We start from the raw sequence: 25,567 nt of genomic DNA, 5'->3' as shown, positions 1-25,567 counted from the left end.
AAGATAACTACCATATATGCATGGGCTAGATATTGTATGATTAAATCAAATTAATTATAGAAATCTAAATAAAGTTTTATGACATTTCATCATTTCTTACTGGTAAAATTGTTCCCAGTTTCATCTTCAGTACTTGTATACTAATAATTATTAACAAACAAAAAAATCCACTCATTTTATATTTTCTCCTGATTTAATTCACTGAAAAATGTTTTCAAAGTTTGGATTTATAGATTGCCTTCATTTTGTCTAAACAGCTATAAGTTGACTTAAAAAAAGAGGATATACATTTTTTACAAGCATTTTTTATGCTTACTGTCTTTATTTATTTGTAATTTATATTACGTAATGCTCATCCTTGCTCCATTGGAAACAGTTCTTGAAATGTTTTGCATGCATTATATTGTTTAAAGGCTAAATATTTGTTTGTTTTTTAATTGATACAAAATATGTAGCTATATACCTCATCTGAATGGTTCACAAGCAGGGAATTGAAAGCACAGACAGCCGCCACAACCACGGCCTCCATACTGTCATCCAGCGCCCATCGTAACAGGAACACAACCCCAGCATCCAAGATACTCGGTAATACTTGACTCTCAACCAGCTCTGTGAACGCACCTTGCTTGGCCTGAAATATGGTTACTTAAGTTATCTGGTCTTTCTTCTTTTCCTGTGAACCCACCTTGCTTGGTCTGAAATATGGTTATTTTAGTTATCTTGACTCTCTACTTGCCCTGTGAACACGCCTTGCATGGCCTGAAATATGGTCACTTTATTTATCTGGACTCTCTACTTGCCCTGTGAACGCACCTTGCTTGGTCTGAAATATGGTTACTTTAATTATCTGGGCTCTCTACTTGCTCTGTGAATGCACCTTGCTTGGCCTGAAACATGGTTACTTTAGTTATCTGGGCTCTCTACTTGCTCTGTGAATGCACCTTGCTTGGTCTGATATATGGTTACTTTAATTATCTGGGCTCTCTACTTGCTCTGTGAACACGCCTTGCTTGGCCTGAAATATGTGAACGCACCTTGCTTGGTCTGAAATATGCTTACTTTAGTTATCTGGGCTCTCTACTGGTACTTTCTCTGTGAACACGCCTTGCTTGGCCTGAAACATGGTTACTTTAGTTATCTGGACTCTCTACTTGCTCTGTGAATGCACCTTGCTTGGTCTGAAATATGGTTACTTTAATTATCTGGGCTTTATACTTGCTCTGTGAACACGCCTTGCTTGGCCTGAAATATGGTTACTTTAGTTATCTGGACTCTCTACTTGCCCTGTGAACGCAGCTTGCTTGGTCTGAAATATGGTTACTTTAGTTATCTGGGCTCTCTACTTGCCCTGTGAACACGCCTTGCATGGCCTGAAATATGGTTTCTTTAGTTATCTGGACTCTCCACTTGCCGTGTGAACGCACCTTGCTTGGTCTGAAATATGGTTACTTTAGTTATCTGGGCTCTCTACTTGCTCTGTGAACACGCCTTGCTTGGTCTGAAATATGGTTATTTTAGTTATCTTGACTCTCTACTTGCCCTGTGAACACGCCTTGCTTGGTCTGAAATATGGTTATTTTAGTTATCTTGACTCTCTACTTGATGTGTGAACACGCCTTGCATGGCCTAAAATATGGTTACTTTAGTTATCTGGAATCTCTATTTGCCCTGTGAACCCACCTTGCTTGGCCTGAAATATGGTTACTTGAGTTATCTGGTCTCTGCTTAACCTGTGAACCCACCTTGCTTGGCCTGAAATATGGTTACTTTAGTTATCTAGTCTCTACTTGCCCTGTGAACTCACCTTGCTTGGCCTGAAATATGGTTACTTTAGTTATCTGGTCTCTACTTGCCCTGTGAACCCACCTTGCTTGGCCTGAAATATGGTTACCTCACTACCTCACTAAAGTAATTTTAATTATCAGGACTCACCACAAACTCTTTGAATGCATCAAGCTTAGATTTTAAAAGATGACTTGAGTTTAGGCAAAACGTGTATTCCCTGATTATCCATTGCGAACTGTACAGGCTAATCTGGGACCACACTTAACGGAAATATATGAACTCTCAACAAGCTCTTTGAATGAACCTTGTTTCGCCTGGAAAAGGGAAACTTTAGTTATCTGGACTCAGTAAATGCTTTGTTAATGAAAAATGCTTGGCCAAAAAAACAAGGTTATCAAGACTCTCAGGTTACATTGTGAATACACCTTGTTTGGCCTTAAATGATGTGACTTGTTTTCTGGACTCTTTACCTTCTTGCTCTGTGAATGCACCTGGCTTGGCCTGTAATAAGTTTACTATAGTTTGTGTTTTATAAGGTTATCCATATATAAGTCAATTTAAAACACCCTAGGCAAGGCATGATTTAAAAAAAATGTGTAGAGGACCTCTATATGCTACATATCAAATATGAAACCTTGGAATTGGCAGTTTCATACAAGAAGTTTTTCCATTATAAGTATATATAACTTGTGATCCATGGAGCGTGGCCAGTTTTGATGACAAGAATATGATTTGAATAAACTTTGTAGAGGACCTTTAAATGATGCTTCATAACAAATATGAAAGCTTTGGGCTTTGTGGTTTCAGAGGTGAAGATTTATACTGTTTTCCCTATGTACATATAAGGAATAGAGGTTACCCCAAACTTTGACCCCAGGGGGATAATTTGAACAAACTTAGTCCAGGACCACTATATGATGTTATTTACCAAATATGAAACCCCTGTGCAATGCAATTCAGATATAAAGATTTTTTTGTTTCGCTAGTTGATAATAAATAATACATTGTTCATGAATGCATGACTTTCTTTTCGAGCTGTCATTTTCTAAATCTGTGAACAAGTCCCTTTAAGAATTGACTAGCCAATTACCTGTACAATAATTCTTGCCAGCATCTGCAGTGCCAGTACCCTCTGCTGTGTGTTGCTACTGCGAGACAGTGTGAACACTTCCTCCAGTGAGTAGCCAGCACGCTGAAATATCAATCAGGAGTTCTCAATGGAAATACCAACCAGGAGTTCTCAATGGAAATATCAACCAGGAGTTCTCAATGGAAATATCAACCAGGAGTTCTCAATGGAAATCATCAAATGAGCCGTGTTCTGGGAAAACTAGGCTTAACATAGGTGCATAGTGTCAGGCTAATGAGGGACAACACCTATACTAGATTTTTGTTTTGAAGAGACTTAATAAAATAACAAGGGCTGTTTGTAAAACATGCATGCCCCCCCATATGGGCTGTCAGTTGTAGTGGCAGCCATTGCGTGAATACGTTTTTTGTCACTGTGACCTTGACCTTTTACCTAGTGACCTAAAAATCAATAGGGGTCATCTGCCAGTCATGATCAAAGTACCTATGAAGTTTCATGATCCTAGGCCTAATTATTCTTGAGTTATCATCAGGAAACCATTTTACTGTTTTGAGTCACTGTTACCTTGACCTTTGACCTAGTGACCTGAAAATCAATAGGGGTCATCTATGTACCTATGAAGTTTCATGATCCTAGGCGTAAGCATTCTTGAGTTATCATCTGGAAACCATTTTACTATTTCGAGTCACTGTGACCTTGACCTTTGACCTAGTGACCTGAAAATCAATAGGGTTCATCTGCCAGTCATGATCAATGTACCTATGAAGTTTCATGATCCTACGCCTAAGCATTCTTGAGTTATCATCCGGAAACCATCTGGTGGACGGACAGATCGACAGATGGACCGACATGTGCAAAACAATATACCCCCTCTTCTTCGAAGGGGGGCATAAAAATTATTAAAGTGTAGTAATGACACTTAAAGAGGCCTTTCCACGTTTAGGTAAATTGACAAAATTAAAAAAAGATGTTTCATATTCGCAAATTTTTTGTTTTAGATATGATATTTGTGAGGAAACAGTAATACTGAACATTTACCATGCTCTAAAATATCCGTTATATGCATCTTTTGACTATTTAAAGACCTGAAAATTATAAAGCGTTGCAACGCGAAACGATTGAATAATTGGGAGAGTTCTGTTGTTGTTGTTATATTTTGTGAAAATATGAGGATTGCTTATATAAAGTATTAAATACATCCTTCAGTGTATAAGCACCGATGGCTGAGTGGTCTAGGCGGTAGTCTTTTACTCCAGGACTCCAGGGGTCAGTGGTTTGAGCCCAGTTGAGGGTTTTTTTTGTTTTTTTTTATTTTCTTCTTGTTTTTTTACTGGAGCTATTTAGATCGAATGTTTACATTTAACATTTAATGACAAACTTCAATACATGCCAAAATCTGTGAAAAGGCCCCTTTAAAGCAAATGTATTAAGCCCAGTCTTTATATATATGTTGGACACAAGTAGGAACAAAAATGACATGTCGGAAATATTAAATGTTATATTACATGGGATTTTCATTGATTGCATTAAAAAAATAAGTTTAAAAAAAAACAACAATTCACATATATCATCTGACCTTAATTGTGTTATTGTGACCTTAACCTTTAGGGGATACAAAAAGGGGTTTAAACAGGACAAAGAAAGATTTCTTCTTTGACACATTTTTTACAATTCCCATAATTATCTATGCAAATTTACTAACATTCACACAAAAAAACGGAAACTTACAAACAAACTCTAAGGCCTGAATACTATCAGTCTTCCATGACCACAACTGCATGGTAAGGAATGACCCTTGGTTGGAAACTCGCATTATTTCAAAACTAATACTTGTACAGAAGACATAGTTTTCTAAGAATCAAAGGGACCACCAACAAGTTAAGGACAGTGTTTTTCCCAGGCCTTTTTTGAGTGACACTGCACCATGCCACATTTTAAAGCCCCACTCTGCCCCACTCATTTGGTTGTGTGCTTTGGATCAAGAGCACCGCATAACGGGTGCCACGCTCAGCTGCGAAAGCTTGTCAGAATTTTTTTTTTTAGAGGTCACAGTGACCTTGACCTTTGACCTAGTGACCCAACAAGAGATGTGTTTGTCAGAAACACAATGCCCCCTACTGCGCCGCATTGAAATAAAATTTCTATTTATCATTTGGCAGGTATAGAAATCATCTCCTTTTAAAGGTTATTACTTCCCTTGAATTTTGTCCAATCCAACATGGGGGGTGGGGGGTGGGGAGGGTCTCACAGTCAATTATGACCATGTCAGACATCACTGACAACAAAGGCCTGTGGTTTAAAAGAGATCATAACCAGAGTTTTTTTCTTTTTCATAAACAATTATCAAATAATCAAAACATTCACAACTCCCTGCATACTGCTTCCTCTCTTTCCTTGAACCTTTACTGTCCTCTCTTTCGCCTCCTCCATTAATGAATCTGCAGTCAACGCTGGCATATGCATAACCGTCATCATGTTTAAAACTTTTGTCTATCGAGATTAAATCGCCGATAAGAACGCTTTGATCTTAGCCAGAGTTGATCATATATCCATAAGTCCACAGGTATGTAATGAACATTAAAGAAATTATAATTATATCATTAAAAAAAAAAACTTTGAAAAATCAATCATTTGGGTTTTAAATAATCAAAAAATTAATCTGTACAGTAACTGTGAAAAGAACTTCAATTCTTGGTAAGAAAATATATAATATGAGATTTATAATTATATAAATTACTTCCCTTGAAAATAAAAGTCTGTAACAAATGTCTATTTTTAGTAGCAAATAATTAAAAGCCACTATACTGTAACTGTAGATTCACCACTCAAAATGTGCAGCTTCATGAGATACACATGCATGCCAAATATATAAAGTGGCCATGTTCAATATTGAATAATTTTCTCCCTTTTTAAGGCTTATTACTTCCCTTAAATCTATATTTTTTACCATAGACCGTAAAGGATGACCTTGACCTTTTACCACAATGTGTTTGTCAGAAACACAATGCCGCCGTGTGTATTTGAGATTTATTTACAGGTCGTCCAGCGTCCTCTCGACTACAGATGTATCGACCTGCCCCTGTGACCCTTCAGGGGAGAAAGAAACACAATGCCGCCTACTGCGCAGCTTTGATTTATTTAACAAAAATATATACGTGGGCAGGTCAGATAACTATGTCCATTTAAAGCTTATTACCTCCCTTGACTTTGTTTTTTCCACCCTAGACCTTGAAGGATGATGTTCACCTTGAACTATGCCACTCAAAATGTGCAGCTCCATGAGATACACATGCATGCCAAATATCAAGGAGCTATCTTCAATATTTAAAAAGTTATGGCCAATGTTAAGGTTTTAGCACGACGCCTACGGCAGACGGCGGACGACGAGCTGGCTATGACAATAGCTTGGGTTTTATCCGAAAACAGCCTCGCTAATAAAAATTGAATAATGCTAACTTGAGAATTCATCAAAACAATTACAGTTATGTATAATATGTTTAAATATAATTTGTTAAAACATTTAACATATCAAAATAAATGTTTGGATGAGATGTGTATCAACTGTATAATTTCTAAGAGGATTGCACCCAGTTTCCATCATCAATCTCCAAAGAAAGACGCCGCAATTTTACCGTAGAGAAGTATATTGTACGGACCAATACGTGTGAACTGTATAACAAAGCCAACAAACAGCCAAAAACCCCTGAAATTATCGACTGATAGTAACACGCTGTTTTTAAAGCATGACTGATTCGCAACCTTTCACATCTTAAGTGCTTTAGGTCATGTTTCGGAAAAATTGTAAAGTAAAATTGTACAATAATTAAAATGAAAACTACTTTTTGTCTTGAGTTTTTGTAATTTATGTTGTATTAAATTTACCAATAAAATAAGTTGAAGTAGAGTGTACGTATACCAATAACTCTAATACTATTTGTATAGTAGTTTGTAACCAATTTCAGTGTAAGATATTAATGTAAACAGCCAAACACAAGTGTGTTTGTTTATTTTTCTCCCGCACTGCCACTGAAATGCGCTTCAATTCCCCGTAAAAAACTGTGCCCTAAAGTGCCCTTTTTGAATTTACAGCACTATGCCCATATAACCTGGGAAAAACACTTGAAGGGTCATTTGCTCGATAGCCTCTGCTTATTTCTATCCACTTGTAAGGTTGCCGTCCCTTAGTGGATATGGTGGCCCCCTAGCTACCGGGAGGTTATGGGTGAGATTCTCACTGTGGAAGTATTTTTTTAGATCTCCACTGAAAACATCAAGTACTGGTTCTACATAAGAAACGGACTCCAGAGTGTTTCAATAAGCCTTCAGCTTTGCTGCAATTGCGCTAAGATAAATAGGTTTAAACTTAACTAATTACCACCCCAGAAACTGACCTCTGGTTCGTCACCATGGTGATGCAGGCCCTGGCTCACAGGGACGTCTGCATCTGGAGTCAGCAGACAACCAGAGAAGTCAAATCTTGCTTGGGAACCCATCTACAAGAAACACGGAGAGAATATGAACCATATAAGCTCCATTGCCAGTATTAATATTAAATGATAATGTTGCATGATGTTGCATGTATATGGCGTAAACTTTAAGTTAAATCTCAATACCTGCAATTAAAAATATCAGCACTTATTGTGTTCTTACCCTTATGAGACAAACTGTACGCTGATACCATTTTTACAATGTGTTTGTGTAAGCTGTAAACATGACTAAAACATTATAAAACTAACAAAATAAACTGTGTGACACATTATTAAATCAGTTTATGCCTAATGAATCCATCAGTCTATGCTCAATAAATCAATCAGTCCTGCGTAATGAATCAATCAATATGTGCCAAATGAATCATTCTTGCATAATGAATCAATAAGTATGTGCCAAATGAAGCAATCTATCCTGTGTAATAAATCAATCAGCCTGTGCCAAATAAGTATGTGCCAAATGAATCAATCAGTATGTGCCAAATGAATAAATCAATCCTGCATAATAAATCAATCAATCCTGCGTAATAAATCAATCATTCATGCATAATGAATCAATCAGTTCTGCGTAATGAATAAATCAGTTCTGCATAATGAATCAATCAATCCTGCGTTATGAATCAATCAGTCCTGGGTAATGAATCAATTACTCCTTGGTTATGAATCAATCAGTATGTGCCAAATGAATCAACCAGTATTTGCAAAATGAATCAATCAGTATGTGCCAAATGAATCCATCAGTATTTGCAAAATGAATCAATCAGTATGTGCCAAATCAATCAATCAGTCCTAAGTTATGAATAAATCAGTATGTGCTTAATGAATCAATCAGTTTGTGCCAAATGAATCAATCAGTCCTGCATAATAAATCAATCAGTATTTGCCAAATGAATCAATCAGTATGTGCCAAATGAATCAATCAGTCCTACATAATGAATCATTCAGTATGTGCCTAATTAATCAATAAATTTGTGCCAAATGAATCAATCAGTCCTGTGTTATGAATAAATAAGTATGTGCCAAATGAATTAATCAGTATGTGCCAAATGAATCAATCAGTATGTGCCAAATGAATCAATCAGTCCTGCGTAATAAATCAGTGCCAAATGAATCAATCAGTATGTGCCAAATGAATCAATCAGTCCTGCGTAATAAATCAATCAGTCTGTGCCTAATAAACCATTCTATGCCTAATAATACTCATTGTCAGTGCCTATTGAAGCAATAACTATGTGCCTAATCATTTAACAAGTAAGTGACTTATCTTTCGATCTGTATGTGCCCAATCAATCAATCTGTGTGTGCCCAATCATCTGTATGTGCTGAATCAATCAATCAGTATGTGCCTACTCAATCAATCTGTATGTGACTAATCGATCAAACAGTATTTGCCTAATCAATTTATTTGTACGTGGCTAATCAATCATCAGTATGATCCTTATGGGTCAATCTGTCCATGCCTAATGAATCAATCATTTTGTTCCCAATTAATCAGTGCATCCATGTCCAATGAGTAGGTCAGTTGTTGCCTACCTGTGTGGCAGATGGTGGAGGCAGATCTTTCATCCAGGCCAGTTTCTCAGGTTCAACTGTGTCCATGTGCACCCAGTGACTGTCAATGTCTACTGGAGGGGACGCCTTCTCTGGCATGATATACATTACTGCTCCATTCATATGAATATGCACCAAATATTCTAAATACCAATCAGTGTGGATGTAACACAACGTATTAGCCTTGCTCTATGGAAATGGGGCCTAATAATGCATATCGTCTACTGAATGTAATAACTAGGGTAACTGACATTTTGTGAATTGTTCAGGAAAGCATATTTTCAGACATTTTCCAAAATACAGTAAGAGCACTTACGTTATTTTTTGCGCTCAAAATATTTCAGTGTTGAAACTATGATAACTGCTCCTTTCTTAAATTTTGATTGTTTTAAAAAAGACATATCAATTTGGAGTTTTGTTTCGTTTTTCAAGTGTTATTATAATACTAATCAGAAAATTTGAATACGGAAAAATGTTTATTATTTTAATTAAACATCTTTTTGCTTCTCCTGAAAATTTAACAAAATGTCAGTTACGCTACTTTTTACATTCAGAAAATGACATGCGTTTATTATGTCAATTTCGAAAATTCTAAAAAAACATTATTTTTACCAAAAAGGTTGACTTAATATTTTAACAGTTGATGTATGTCACCTTAATAAACACAAAAATGGAAAAAAGTAAAAATGTATAAAAATGTCAGTTACATGACTTACATTCAGTAGGCGATATGCTAAAGTGTCTTTCCAGATCAGCCTGTGAAGTCTGCACAGGCTAAACAGGGACGAAACTTTCTGCTTTCATGGTATATTTCGTTTGAAGGGACAAAAATGCAGTTTAGCCAGAAAGTGTCACCCCTGATAAGTCTGTGCAGACTGCACAAGCTAATCTTGGAAAGACACTTAATTCACATTAATACCCATTTTCCAAGTGTGTGGCATGAAGTGTATTCATCTAAATTCGCACAGACAAGTCTTATAGAGACAGTGTATTTTTCCATTTAAGGTTAGTAGTGCTTTACATTCAGTCATTACTTATTCTGTAAAAGTAAACATTAAATTAAATAAAGAAACAAGAGCTGTCACCATAGGATGACTTATGCCCCCTATAAACGCTTGATAGAAGTTATGAGCTTTTTTCTAAACCTAAATGCAGATTTTGAAACCTAAACGCGGACCCTAAGTTCAAGGTCAAGGTCACAGGGGTAAAAAAATGTGTGCGTATGAAAAGGCCTTGTCCATATACACATGCATACCAAATATGAAGGTTATATCTCAAGGGACATAGAAGTTATGAGCATTTTTCGAAACCTAAACGCTAAGTGTGACGGAAAGACGGACAGACAGACAGACAGTCCGATCACTATATGCCCCCTTTTCTTCGAAAAGGGCATAAAAAAAACCATGAAGACATCAATAAATTATACAAAGTAAAGTTTTTCAATTTTAGTTGTGTTATAGAGTTAATTCTAAGGAAAGCATTATCCTCTGTAAGATAAATTTGTTTCTTAGGGACAACACATAATTAAATCTACTGATCCTGTATCACACTGTACAGGGTCAGTAAGTAGGCCATGCAACTAGTAATACATGTATATATATATATATATATATATATATATATATATATATACATATACTTTTATCTAGAGTTAAAAGTCGATTCTTTAATAAAAGTGAAAACTTGCTTATAAATATTTTTTACAAAAAAGGCATAAGGTGCAATGTCTGACAAAATCTGGTTGATATGTCTTTTTACTACCCAAAATTTAAAAAAAATCCATTATAAACTTTTATATAATAATATTTATTATACAAAACATTCAAATAAATTCGTTGAATGGATATCCCCCACCAAATAAATTTTCTTTATGGATGGGTGCCAATCCCTTGATATACCGTATAATCATAACAATTATTACGTGTAGGATTATTGTTTTTATATATTGCAATTCTCCTCAGTGACATTCACACAGCCATGAAGTTTCATGTTGAAATCTTGTAGCGTATCTGAGATATAGCCTTGAAAAGTTACATCCTACAAAAACAACAAAGGGCAATAACTCTTATTTAAGTTAAGAAAGTGTAGGGTTATGGTTCTTGTGCAAGGCACTTCTTCCCATTGATTTCTACACACCTATGAAGTTTCATGTTGAAATCTTGTAGCGTATCTGAGATATAGCCTTGAAAAGTTACATCCTACAAAAACAACAAAGGGCAATAACTCTTATTTAAGTTAAGAAAGTGTAGGGTTATGGTTCTTGTGCAAGGCACTTCTTCCCATTGATTTCTACACACCCATGAAGTTTCATGTTAAAATCTTGTAGCGTATCTGAAGTCTTGCATGGTGTCTGAGATATAGCCTTGAAAGTTACATCAATTAACAAAAACAAAGGGAAATTACTCTTATTAAAAAAGTGTAAGTTATGGTTCTTGTGCATGGCACTTCTCTTGATTGATATCTACACACCTATGAAGTTTAATGTTGATATCTTATATAGTTCCTGAGATATAGCCCTAAACAGTTTTGTGACAGACGGACAGACTGGCAGACGGAGAGACAACGCCAATTCTATATCCTTCAGCCTTTGGCAGGGGATAATAAAGTCAAATTTATTCTATTATTTCTATATGCTAGAACTTGAACAAATTCAAGATGAAAAAAATAAGCTGTATAAAAATACCCTTTGGCTTAGTTTCAGACATTTTAATGGGCACATCTGTTTCCATGGCAACCTCAAAAGAAGCGACACTTTGAGCATCTTTCTGTTGAGATTTTCTATTCTTCAAGAACTCAAGGAGCTTAGGGTCTGAAAAAGGCATTATGGGATCATTCCAAATTGTAAAAGAAGCATCAAAAAAGATTTAGGAATTTTATCAGATGATAAATATATACATGTACCTCTTTTTGCAAAAAAAGTTTTCAAATTATATCAGTAATGACAACCGTTTACTTCAGAGATAATATGTAAGCGGGAGTCATTTAAAGAAATTAATGTCTTAAAAATATAAAAGCGTAACAATATGTACGCTTAAGATTAACAAGATGCTGCATTCATTAAAGGTGTATGTCTTATCAGTTTTGATTTATTGGCCCATTTGAATAAGTCTAAATCCTATGTCGAGGTCAAGATGTTGCATGGGTGATGGGGAATTTTTTTATTTAAAACAAATTTTCTCCCTTACTTGGGATAATTAATAGATTTATCATAGTGAAGTATGTAGTGAGAACAGAATATCTGCTTGCTATTTCCTACCCAAAGTTTGGACAAGTTTATCCCGTTCTTGCAGTATCTGGTCTGGAGTCATTCCACTCAGCCTAGCCACATTCTCCCTGTGTATCTCGCTGGCTTCTCTGCTGCTAAAAGTTGCACTCAGCCCCGAGCCATCGATAAGATGTGGATACATGATCTGTGACTGTGATTGGTCTATATTGAAGATGACAGATAAAAGCATCACAATATCTGTATGAACATGCCAGGAAATAGCTGAGCCTGACCAAAACTTTGCAGAAAAAGTCTGGTATAAATTGATTTGCTTATGCAAAAATTTACTTTCATTTACCAATAATCTATAATAACCAATAATTCAAACTTAAATTCGCCAAAGATGAATTTAAAATTAGTTTATATTATAAAGTTCACTGCAATAGTAAATTTGTGGCATCTGATTATAGGGGAAATATTTATATACTTTAATTCACAAACATCTAATCCCTTCCAAGCAAATCTTTTTCAAAATTTCAACATCAATGACCTTATTTTTAATATATTTTCAATATTGGATTTTATTATTGCTCTTTTTTCAATATTATTTTCTACATTATCTTCATTTTTATGATGAATGATCACAAACCAATACTGTTGGTCACATTTGCTTGTGACTGAACATTATCAATCGGTTTTTCACTCTGCTCCTTGCAAAACTCTTGTGCAAATAAGCTCCTCTTTTTCTGTGTTGTAGGCTCCTGCAATGATAATTATGTAACCAGTAATTCACTCCTGCAAGTGATAATTGTGTAACCAGTAATGTCAAATGTAAATACGTGGAGTTGTGCAGTAGAAACCTTGTATAAATGGGCAATTGAAACAAATGTGATATTAGCAAAACCTTAGTCGAGTAAGATACCCCCACAAACTTCAACCCCTCACTTGGTTTACAAGTTTGAAATTGTAATAACAATAAAGAACTATGTGTGAGGCAATCAAAACACTCAAATAGGGGGGGGGGGATCCCTGAATTAAGAATAAACAAGACTATTGCCACGCAATATATGTCCCCTACCGGCTCCACCATTGTCAGATAAAAATTTTTTTTATATATATAGCAACCAGAATTTTTGACGTAGGAACAAAATGAAATGATGTGCACAATGTCTATATTGCCATCTATCCATGTTTCAAGTTTCGTGTAAAAAAAGTTGAAGAACTTTTAAAGTTATTGCAGGATCCAGAAAAGTGTGACAAACTCACAGACTGACTGACTGACGGACACACAGAGCGCAAACCATAAATCCCCTCTGGTGAAACCAGTAGGGGACAATAAGAACTCTCTTAACAATTTCTGAACCATAATGGATTTTCAAATACCCTAGTGGAAGTCAGGGCCCTACCTAGTAAGTTAATACCATCTTTCGTAAAACTTGAACAAGAAATAATTTGTACTTTCCATATTATCGTTTTTATGTGCACATGTTTTCATTTTATAATTAAAATCATTATCTAATAATATGACATATAGGTACAACATATTATGATATTTTAAACCACATCTATGTAAACCAGACACAATATATGATTTTAAATAATTCCTACACTGGAGGCAGATACAAGACAACAACCTGAGTTTTTGCCTCTGGTAACTGTGACACCACTGGGAATGGCACTTTGACATGAGTTGGCATGTTGAACTGTCCATAGCGGGTATCCTTTTCCTAAAAGAGTTAAGCAGTATGTTCATCCTCAGAACCTAGTTTTCATTCCACTATACATGTATATAAGTGAAGTAAGCTTTCGTGTGTCATTATTGCATCTGGAAAAGATGTGTGCTCTTATTGTCATAAATTGATCATGTAGCCATTCTATCAATACTTTAATGAAATTTTCACAATTCACCTTTTTAAACAATTAAAATAAGCAAGACAATCTAAAAGTATATAGAAATATACAGAATCATATTATATGTTTAAAAAAGGCATTATCTTTAAACTTTTCTCCTACTATTATTTGTGCCAGAACGGTTGCAGTGCTTCTTTCATGCTCTGAAATTTAAAAAAAAAATCAAACACAAAAACATGTTTATGTTGACTTGATTCTCTCTTCAAGCTTTTTTCATTTTTTTACAGGATTGGTAAAATCAATATATAACTAGAAATAAGAATGTATGATCATGTTATAAACTTGCATTGTTTAGAGCCTGTATTCACTAAACTATTCTTCGAGTTAATACAAAAAAAATAAAGAATACTCTTGAAATTGGTGATACCAATATTAATAACACTAATTATTTCTTCATATCACTAACCATCAATTATGTCATCTGGGTCGCTACACGCAACTGGTGCTGAGGGTTGCTTCAAAGGTCTTTCCGAACGAAACTTTGATTTTTTCATAGGGGGAGGTTCATTTCTCGTAGGCATTTGAGCTGGTAAACCTATAAATTAATGAAATAAATTATACATTGGGAATTTTCATCACTTCAAAAGGTGTAAAAAAATGAGTATCATTAATAAAATCTAAAATAAATATGTGTGTTTTTTAATTTACATTTAACGGTCTTTGAAAGGCAAAACAATCATGTTTTAAAGGTCAGTTCTATTTGCTATGTTTATGTGCATGTAATGAAAAGGTTTGCAACTTTTCTTTATTTTAAGTACTTCCAAGCAATTTACACACAATAATTGAATTAATAAATAAACTGTTATTTCCATATGTCATTCTCTCTAAAAAAAGATTTTAATATTTGTTTCTTGTAATATTGGATTTCGTATCACTATCATTTTCATTTATAATTGTCATAAAAAGTTACATGATAAGTTTTTTTATCCGAAAACATGCAATCTTATTTACCTTAAATCATTTTTGCAGCATGAATAGAACAATTTATTTAATTTCTCAACGATTAGCAAATAGCAAAATAAATGAACACACTTTGCTGATGGTCAAGATGTCTGCCATCTTTTTTTGAAAACTTTGCACTGATCTTTCTACTTTCACATTAAAGACCTTGCATGAAAAACATAATAATTTGAAATTTATAAATATTTATTGGCTGCAATTTGTAGCATACACAAATTTGACCTTTTATTGACTCTTGCAGTGATTTTTTGACAATTTAACATACGAGTCCAAGGACTCGCTAGACTAAAAATGTGTGAGTGCCAAACTGAAATATGTGTCACAAGTATTGGAAACTTTTTTTGGATGAATGTGACTGTGTTATTTCCTACTGAAATTGGTTGCACACTACTAAACAAATAGCATTATAGTATTTGGTGTATGTACAATGTTCCGCAACTTATGTTATATTGGTAAATTTAGTAAAATATAAAACAACTAAAGACAAAAGTGGTCACCCGATAAATCTAGTTAACGATTTTACTTGACAATTTTTCTGAAGCATGGCCGCAAGGCCCTACAGATGGGCATGCTGGTGAATCAGTCATGTGAGAATAACTCCATCTCACTACCAACCAATAATTTGAGTGGTTTTGTGGCAGTTTGTTGGCTTTGTTGTCCGTACCACACTTATCGGTCCCTAGGGTGTACTCCTCCACAATAAACTCACGGCCAGTTACTTAGGAGGCTTATGATGGAAATCGGGTGTTATCCTCAAGGAAAATTGTGCATTTTTTGCATAAAATTGTCAAAACATTAATTTCAACATGTAGTGTTTTCAAAAATTATAACTGAATTCATTCAACACAGCTGTAATTTTTTTGTTGAATTCTCAATGCATTATTTTATGTGCAACCCGTAACACACTTCCAAATTTTCATGTTAATGCAACATTAACAACCTCTAGCTTAATAGAATAAACAATATTTTGTGTTTATTCTTTGTACACAAATTAAGCTGCACATCTACAAAATCATGTCATCATCATGGAAAGCTTAGGTTTATTGATTTTTGTATAAAACTTTGAAGAGCAAACTACATTTGATCTTATAATTTCAGTAAAAAGTTTTTGTAGTGCATTTAAATAAAAGTTTATTGCAAATGAAGTCTGCAGCCCTAAACTCTCATCTTTGCACTCCGGACCCATTTTTGATAACTTCCTTAACAATGTCTTGTTTTCACCCAAATGTAAATGTGTATCCCTTCATTGTTTAGTAATGACAAATGTAATTTGCCCAAAGCAAATTATGTACAATGATGTGTTCTGAGGATGCTCCTACTATAAAACCTTGCATCCAATGGCCATTAATTTGTGTCTAGGACACAGGACGCAGAGGTTAAAACATTACTGCTCTTGTTGGAAATTTTAAAACTCCAGATTATGCTTGCTTGACAATAACAGTGTGTAAAATTGAGTCAAATTGTGAGGACCAAATAAGCGCCTCACACTTCTTTGGGGGAAGGGTCCGCAGCCCTTAGGAGGGGGAATTTTCGCGGCGTTTCTCTTTTTGGGGGATTTTTTTTGGCAGCAGATTTAATAGATTGAGGGCCCTGCAAATGAAAGCTTTCTTTCTTAATTTATTTTCCTCTGTAATTTGGGATCATTAAAATGCAAATCGGAACAAAATGATCAAATTTTGGATTATGGATGGTTATGTTTTTGTTGAATTCTCAATGAATAATTTTATATGTGACCCTGTTTTTTGTCAGTAAAAAGCTATTCATAGCTTATGTTTATGTTTTATATATCATACCGACAATAAATAAATATTGATTTGATTTTTCTGGAAGCGTTTTTATTTACAGTAAACACACTTAATACGTTGAAACAATTAAAAAAATATTAATTTACATAAAAATATGCAGGAAAATATGGAATTAAGATTGCAAAATGACCTTCAAGTTTAACAACATCTCTTTTTCCTTGATTATCCCCTGTCTCCTTTACAACATTTGCTGATGGTTTTTCTTTCTGAGCTAAAAACTGTTTCTGGAATTCCAGCAGATCATCTTCATCTTCTCCAGGTTTTGGACGCTTCAACATCTTGACTTAGCTCAATCTGTAAAAGAAGACATCCACGTAACCGGAATACATATGACAGAGTTTTAAAACATTTTTAAAGTTTATACAGGTCAAGAAATTGTCCTTAAAATATAGAGAGTGCTATTGTGGAACTATAAACTTTCGCATTTCAATACCGCGAAAATATATTACTTAAGTGACATAAATACACTTTGTTCATGTAATATTTAGGAAAAAACATCCACACTGATGATTGTTATTTTTCATGTCGAAATATGCATATTAATTTGCTAAAGGCTTGTATAATATGTACTTTAAATTGCTTTGAACGTGAAATCCCTTTCCTTCATATCTTGTTCATGGGCGCAGCCATATTTGTTCATTCCGTTTCCGCTTCCGGTATTCCATAGCAACGTTTACATTCAAGCCGAACAGGTATTATTGACTTTGAAACGGTAAATGTTTTTTTTAGAAATAAATTGATATATATTAAGTCATAACAAATGAAATTAGCGTCTAGAAACTTCAGAAAGTGTTGAAGCAAGTGACTCTGTCACTGGTACTTGTTTCAGTGGCTTTCTTTAATTGTACTATTTTTTGGTAATGGTAGTAAAAAAATATGTTTTAAATTTATTTGAGTTACACATGAAAACAGGACCTTTACTTCAGATTATGTTTCTGTTATTTATGAAACCATGCAGTTATCTGCGCACTTTATATGCCATTGTGCACATGAACATCCATGACTGCATGGTCCACAAATAATTATAATAAGTGTTGTAAATAGCTAATGTGAAAATACTGAGCTCAAGCCGGGGATTGAACCCACGAACTCCAGACACTTTAACCGGGTCACTAAAGAGCTAGCCCAACAGCAAGGCTGTTGGAAGTGACTTTATTTCACTACACTTCTCCCCTATTAATGTTTCAAGGCCCGGACACGCCCGCTACAGCATGTCTTGCATCCGCATGGCCCTCCCAGATACCATTAAACAGCTCAGACCCATTCCGCATTCACAATTCTGTTTTTGCCTTGTCGCCATTAATGTGAAAATACTGAGCCCAAGACAGGGATTGAACCCACGGCCTCCAGAGTGGTAGTCAGACACATTAACTAACCATGTCGCTAAAGAGCTAGCCCAACAGCAAGGCTGTTGGAAGTCACCTTATTTCACTACATATCTATACATAGCTAATGTTGAACTGTTATTATTGTTAACTGACTTTAAATAAAGTTTGTATCTTTGAAAAAAAAAGTGTCATGATTAGTGTCTCTTATTGGTTTTGTGGGAAAATGTGCAGAAATAACCAAGCACAATGAAGATTTATAATGCCTAATAATGATTTTATTATTTGTTGACAAGATCACACATTTATACACCATAAAAAACCAATAACAAAGAGACTTAATTTGCTTAAAATTATTATAATAAAAATAAAATAGCAATTGCAACTCAATACCAATATTTAGTTGTTTCAAATTATTTGCCTCAAACATGCCATTGTTCTTATTTTGCAAGACATTTCCCCTGTTGGAATTTTTTCTAGCTTTCCTGACATAAGATGATTTGTTGCAACATTTTTTAAAGCCCCATTAACACTAAAAACCAACAAATGTTTCGTAAAAAATATAATGAACACATAAAAAATAAGTGTTCCTTAGAACATTAGCCGAAATTTCAATGCTAGATGTAGTCTGGTAATACAGATTTGATGGGATACAAAATGCTTGTGTTAATGTTTTGTGTAACAATATATTTTATGTGATTTTCCCGCGACGATATCTTAACATTGACAAGAGAACGCAAGATTGGCTTGGGGCAGTGTCAGAAGAACAACATAGTTCTCATGAATAATCATTATGTATTTATTTCGCAATGCTCAAGCGAGCACATCCTTCTCTTAGCATTTCAGCAAGAATCAAAAGATAGCGTGCACTAAAGAAAGTGTATGCAGGGCAATACATAACTGTGTTTATGGATTTTTATTATTTGGAGTGCACTTGTCTGTGCTTTCTATTAGGAACACTTGTCTGCTTGTTAATGTTGGGATTTCGTTGCTAGAAATTCACATGGTATATATATATCACACAAAGAATAAAAACGATCATTTTGTATCTCTTAAAATCTTTATTACCATACCACATCTAGAGTTGAAATTTCGGCTATTGCTATAAGAAACACTGATTGTTTATGGGTTAACTTTATTTAAGGAAATATTTTATGTAACATTCCTTGATTTTGAGTGTTAATGGGGCTTTAAAAATGAAGCTGGTTCTAGAAGTTTACTATAAAAGTTGCAGTTCAAGCTCCTTTACTGTTCAGGCCTCATTTGATTAGGCCAAAACTTACCATCACTCCCTATTAAATTGCCTGCTTTCAAAAACACTTGCTAGCCAAATATTGACAATTTAAACCTTATCAGCTATTAATATCATGATTGATTATGTCATGCACTCATGCTATGGCTTAATATAGCAGTTGATAATTGCTACCAGTAGACCTTTTGTTATGTGGCTTCTGAAAAAAGCTGACCAAGATTTAGACAAGCAGATGCAAAGTAGCATATTAAATATATTATATATTCAAAGTTAACAAAATATCTATATTTCATAATTCACAGAATAAATACTGGACTTCTAAAAAACTGCTTGATGATAATGAAGCCCTTACACAGTAACAAGTTTTTTTTCACTGTTCAATTTAATATTGCACTACATGTATAATATGATTGATTTGAATGACCATTGAGTTTAGATTATTAAGTGAAAATATTGTAACTTTTTCAGTTTTAAATGTCTGAAGCAACTGAGGATACCCCTAGGGAAGGGGAAAGTCAGGCAGATGATGCTAGAAGTCAGAAAAGTGGACCAAAGAGTCAACAGGGATCCAAACCAGCGTCTCGGGCTGGTTCCGGTACCTCTAAGAAAAGTGGGAAAGGTGGGGAGGAGAAAAAACAGGATGGTCCTTCGTCACCAATAGCTTCGGCGAAGGACAATCCTGCTGCAGACTGGCGCAACATGAGGCGTATCATCGCAGAGGATCCAGAATGGTCGCTGGCTACGGTGCCTTTATTGGTGGAGTTAACGCTAAAACACATCATAGCTAACTTTGAAAGTATGTGAGTTAACAGTTTACAAAGATCTTAATGCAATAATTAGCTCAGTTAAATCATTCACAGTGACATTGCCTATGTTGTATATAATTATGCTACTAAAGCAGGAAAAACATATATTTAGCAGATAATTATATTTAACATAATGAAATCCTGTGATTTTATTATATAATGTTAAAATTATGATTAACACGTTATAAATAATGGTTCAACATCACAATTTTTCAGATAATTCGACAATACTCAACAAATTATTACCAAAGCACAAATCCAAAGTTCTTGAGAGGATTTCCTGCGACATTCCACTGAAGATTACTGCCAACCTCATTGAAGACGAGGGCTATTGGAAACGGTGCTGTAAAGCAAGGTGGACCATTTGCGACGTTGCAGCCTTTGGTTCCAGCTGGAAAAGAATGTACTTTGAGAGAAATTTACAGGAAATTATAGAACAATTCGTCCCAGAAACAACAGACTTGACAAACCTGTATGACACATTGCCCTTGTCAGCAAATTACGTGAAGAAGATTGATGCCCGTCAACTTCTACCACCAGTGCGGGAGGCACCAAAGGGCCCTGATTTCGATGATGCCTCGGATGCTGGCAGCGATGCCGGTGACGAACCAGAGTGTGATCATTTTAACTTTGGCCCAGTACTTAAAATGCTGCCCAACCTAGAGGAACTTCATCTGACGTATGGTGTCAAGGACTGTGGCATGAACTTTGAATGGACATTGTTTCAGTTTACAGCCAGAGACTGTCTTCAGCTAGCACAGTGTGTTGCCGCATGTAAACAGCTGAAAGTTTTCAGACTTCACAAAAGTAAAGTTGATGATGATAAAGTGAGAGTTTTAATCAGTCACATTCTTGACCATCCAAGCATGGTCGAACTGGATTTGTCCCACAATTGTATCGGGGATCGTGGTGCTCGGGCGGTTGGGAAGTTCCTCAACAACCACAGCCAGCTTACGAAACTGAACCTCTGTGATAACCAGATCCGGTCCACTGGGGCCCAGGCAATAGCCCACGCACTGACAAAGAACACAACTTTGTTGAGCCTCAATCTCAGACTGAACAGACTTGGAGACGAGGGAGGACAGGCTATCTGCAGAGCCTTGCAAAAGAATGCCACTCTCACGTAATTACACAAAATAATTCCTTTGATATATGAGCCTATTTCTGGGAAAACTGGGCTTAATGCATGTGCGTAAAGGGACATCTCAGATCAGCCTGTGCAGTCTGCACATGCTAATAACGGACCATATTTTCTGATTTTGTAAAGAAAATTGTTTGGAGGAAGTCTTTTCGAAAAAATATATCCAGTCTAGACAGAAAGGGTCATCCCTAATTTGCCTGTGCATACTGCACAGGCTAATATGGAATTTAGACACTATATGTACACATATTAAGCCCTATTTTACCAGAGTGTGGTTCACATAATGAAGATTTCAAATGTTAGGCTGAAATGACATTGCTTTTTTGTTGCATGAACCTTATCAACTTTTTCATTGAAATAGTTTATTGATCCTTAGATGTGAGTTCAATTTTTAACAAATTTTCCAAGCAGCTATCTTAAAGATTTAAAGCATCAATGACTTCTCTTTACAACACCACAATTTACTAGATATTAAGCATAATATTGTGACAAATTAAGTCAATTAATTTAACTACAGCCTAATGAAAGCATTAATACATCATTGTACGTGTTTCTTAATTCATTTATTTATTTTTATATGAGCCTCGCTTTGAGAAAACAGGGCTAAATGCAAGTGCATAAAGTGTTGTCCCAGATTAGACTTTACAGTCCGCACACGCTCATCACAAACTACACTGTACCTTTATGGCATTTTCAATTTAAAGAAGTCTCTTCTAAACAAAACTCCAGTCTAAGTGAAAATGGCAGTCCCTAATTAGCCTGTGAAGACCACACAAGCTAATCTGCAACAACACTTCACACACATGCATTAAGCCCTGTTTCCCAGAGCGAGTATAATTTATTTACTTTATTTTAGCGAGATAAACCTTGGCAGCAATGAGATGGCTGAGCCCACAGCAGCCATCCTCTCCCAGGTGGTCATTCAGAACCTGACCCTCAGATCTATCGACCTGTCCTGCAATAGACTGGGTCCGGTAAGCTGGAACTTTAGATTTTACCACCTTAATTTGCAGAAAACTGCTGATGAATCATAGCACTCTAGGTAGTAAAAAGGCTTTTTTTTGCAGAACTGAAAAACTTTTGTACAATCTATTACCTTATTAAATATTAAATTAATGTTGGAGTCAACTGTCCAAGCTGTTTGTCTCAGCGAATGTACGGTCATTGATTTTCATTAGAATTTGGTATATACAGAATAACTTCTTCAACTTGAGCATCAATAAGTCAAAAACCTTAGTTAATTTATGTTAAATCAAACACTTGTGCTCTCTCTCTGTTTTTGCAGGATGGGGGCAAGCAACTCCAGGAGGGAATGGAGGAGAACTCGACCATCACGGCGATGGACCTCCGCCTCACAGACTGCGGCCAGGAGTCTGAGTATTGCATCAACCAGCGTCTCCATGACAACAAGGAGCGGGAGCGCGCCAGCATGCTCAACGATAATGCTGTCTTGGAGAAGAAGATCAAGCCTCAGGCAGCCCATCGATTCAAGACCAAGTCCTCGCTGATGAGCAGGGCTTAGAATCATGGTGGTGTACTTCCTGGACTTCACTGTGATGCATTTTGAATGGTTGCTGATAAGACGTTATTGAATTTCTGTTGTGAATCGAAGTTTTGTTTTCTGACTGATTAAACTGTTTTGTAGAAATTCTGTTATGCAAGGAACTATTTATTGTATATTATTTAACACTGTGATAATTTTGTTCATAAATGAATATTCACATTGCATTGTGATGCAAATAAAGTGTTATGTATCATTTGTAAGTCAACAAACAAACCTGATTCCCTTTGAGTAAGTTTTGTCATGAAAGTTTGGTAATTTTGATAAAAAGTATACAGAAACACATGGGAAAGTGCTGCCTTTCATTGAACTTAATGTTGAATTTATAAGCAGTGTGCAAACCCAGTCACATTTGTATAATACATTGTGATTCAAGTAATTTAAGTTTGTCAAAAAAACCAACATAATCATTGTTGCACAATTTGTGTCTCATTTTGTGTGTTTTTTACCTCTCAGTATATTGCTATGTGAAAAGTAAATTGTGGAATTACCAAAAAGTATGTTATGTAAAAACATATTTTGTTACCAATAAACACTGATATCATAATCTGTGTCAACACCAGTAGATTCAAAGAATAAGCGGTATATTGTTGTGCTAGATGTCGGTCAGTCTGTCGGTACACCAGTTTGTTTCCGATCAACAACTTGTGTACAAGTATATGCTTAGCCTTGTTTTTACAGAGCGAAGCTCGTTTTTCTCTCTCTTTCAAATGCATTGTGGTGATGCAGAACTTAATTTATGATTGGAATTACGTGACAGGTAAGATATACCTATATCAGGGTCGTTTTATGGAAAAAACGTGCTTAATGCATTGACCAATTTGCTTGATATTTCCCATGTGCATAGGCCTTTGTCAGTGGATGACCCCTATTGAAATTTGAGTCATTAGGTCAAAGGTCACTGTCACACTAAGTGTGAAAATCATTTCCAATCAATAACTCGTCAACGAATTGACCAATTGGCCTGATACTTCACATGTACATTTGCCTTGGAAAGTAGATGACCCCTATTGAAATTGGGGTTACTAGGTCAAAAGGCACTATCACACTAAGAGAGCAAATTCTTTCCAATCAATAATTTGTGAACAGATTCACCGACTGGCTTGATACGAACCATGTTCATTGGCCATGGACAGTAGATTACTCCTATTAACATTGGGGTTACTAGGCCAAATATCAAGGTCACTGTCACAATAAGTGTGAAAATTGTTTCCAATCAATAAATCGTCTATGAATAGACCATTGGACTTGATCCTTCACATGTGCATTGGCTTTGAACAGTAGATGACACCTATTTAAATTGGGGTCACTACTTCTAAGGTCAAGGTCACTGTGACACATACATGATAAGATTTACTCTTATGGTCAGTTATGTTGCAAAAAATCCTGTGTCAGGGCCCTGTTTTAGGGGGCATCTGTCTCCGACCGCGGAGCTAATTTTTCTAGCAAAACAAAGTTGCCCACATAATAAAGAAAATATCTTATTTGTTCCTGTGTCTCCATGGATGTGTGCATGTCTGCTTGTTCCAACAAATATTTGCATATGTTTTAGTAATATCCCATACCAAAACAAGTGAATTATGTGAACTCCATCAACCAACAAATTTCTAATGTTTTTGCTTAAAAATGCCCATCAAACTCATTTAAGGTCCACTTGTGGACATCCAGTGTGACTTTTGTTTGCCGTACTTGTGTGAAAGGCATTTGCGTGAAGAGATAGAAACTAACACATGAACTGCCATTATGGTCTAAGAGGTAACTACTTTCCAAATTAACGCGTATCGTAATATGGGACATTCATGGCTCTAGGATAACTCGGTGGTTGGCACACTAACTTCTCAGGTTATTTCTATAAGAATGCAAAAAAGCTGTGCACATTAGTTTTTCTTACAAATTTACGGACTTCAAGTTGGTTCTGAGCATACTCTACAAATAAAAATTAATTATAATAAGACTAGACAATGATAGTTTGAACCACTAACTTGTATAGGCAATCTTCTTGTTGCAACTTATGTTTTTACTAACGCATCACTTTAAAACTACAACAAGCACTATGCTGTTGTTTCATACCACTGCATTGAAATCTGTCTGATGTAAAGGTGTTTTTTAGCAAGGCTGTTTTCGGAGAAAACCCGAGCTATTGTCATAGCCAGCTCGTTGTCTGCCGTCCGCCATAGACGTCGTGCTAAAACCTTAACATTGGCCATAACTTTTTAAATATTGAAGATAGCACCTTGATATTTGGCATGCATGTGTATCTCATGGAGCTGCACATTTTGAGGTAAAATTTCAAGGTGAACATCATCCTTCAAGGTCTAGGGTCGAAAAAACAAAGTCAAGGGAAGTAATAAACTTTAAATGGACATAGTTATCTGACCTGCCCACGTATATATTTTTGTTAAATAAATCAAAGAGGCGCAGTAGGCTGCATTGTGTTTCTGACAAACACATTGTCGTAAAAGGTCAAGGTCATCCTTTATGGTCTATGGTAAAACATACAGATTTAAGGGAAGTAATAAGCTTTAAAAAGGGAGAAAATTATTCAATATTGAACATAGCCACATTATATATTTGGCATGCATGTGTAATCTCATGGAGCTGCACATTTTGAGTGGTGAATCTACAGTCACAGGATAGTGGCTTTTAATTATTTGCTTCTAAAAATAGAGATTTGTTACAGACAATTAT

General features: G+C 35.4%; 2 protein-coding genes across 4 annotated transcripts in view; one reads left to right on the top strand and one right to left on the bottom strand.

Moving 5' to 3' along the window:
* The window catches only part of LOC127875188 (RNA polymerase II-associated protein 1-like), a 64,224-nt gene extending 46,774 nt beyond the window's left edge, over positions 1-17,450 (bottom strand). Inside the window, exons 1-12 of one of the 2 annotated variants that reach the window (XM_052420039.1) lie at positions 17,365-17,450; positions 16,925-17,088; positions 14,436-14,564; positions 14,132-14,172; positions 13,753-13,845; positions 12,768-12,879; positions 12,170-12,340; positions 11,597-11,722; positions 8,896-9,023; positions 7,267-7,368; positions 2,876-2,977; positions 464-631 (exon numbers count right to left, since the gene is read on the bottom strand). In XM_052420039.1, the coding sequence (XP_052275999.1) occupies positions 464-631; positions 2,876-2,977; positions 7,267-7,368; positions 8,896-9,023; positions 11,597-11,722; positions 12,170-12,340; positions 12,768-12,879; positions 13,753-13,845; positions 14,132-14,172; positions 14,436-14,564; positions 16,925-17,072 (1,320 nt within the window). In that variant the 5' untranslated portion in view covers positions 17,073-17,088; positions 17,365-17,450. The remainder of the gene's footprint in view (positions 1-463; positions 632-2,875; positions 2,978-7,266; positions 7,369-8,895; positions 9,024-11,596; positions 11,723-12,169; positions 12,341-12,767; positions 12,880-13,752; positions 13,846-14,131; positions 14,173-14,435; positions 14,565-16,924; positions 17,089-17,364) is intronic. The other variant, XM_052420040.1, reaches the window with a different exon arrangement.
* Positions 17,425-23,075, top strand: LOC127875195 (dynein regulatory complex subunit 5-like). Of its 2 annotated transcripts, none has more exons than XM_052420048.1 (5): positions 17,425-17,486; positions 19,840-20,167; positions 20,394-21,300; positions 22,175-22,292; positions 22,604-23,075. In XM_052420048.1, the coding sequence occupies exons 2-5, from the start codon at positions 19,846-19,848 to the stop codon at positions 22,838-22,840; spliced, it is 1,584 nt and encodes a 527-aa protein (XP_052276008.1). In that variant the 5' UTR covers positions 17,425-17,486; positions 19,840-19,845; the 3' UTR covers positions 22,841-23,075. The 2 variants fall into 2 exon arrangements, with proteins under 2 accessions (XP_052276008.1, XP_052276007.1); XM_052420047.1 differs by having other exon boundaries at positions 17,444-17,506.
* The last annotated feature ends 2,492 nt before the right edge of the window (positions 23,076-25,567 follow it).

This window comes from Dreissena polymorpha, chromosome 3 (assembly GCF_020536995.1).
Source record: "Dreissena polymorpha isolate Duluth1 chromosome 3, UMN_Dpol_1.0, whole genome shotgun sequence".
NCBI lineage: Eukaryota > Metazoa > Mollusca > Bivalvia > Myida > Dreissenidae > Dreissena > Dreissena polymorpha.
Note: the sequence above shows the minus strand (reverse complement) of the source record. Positions and strands in the feature narration are given on the sequence as shown.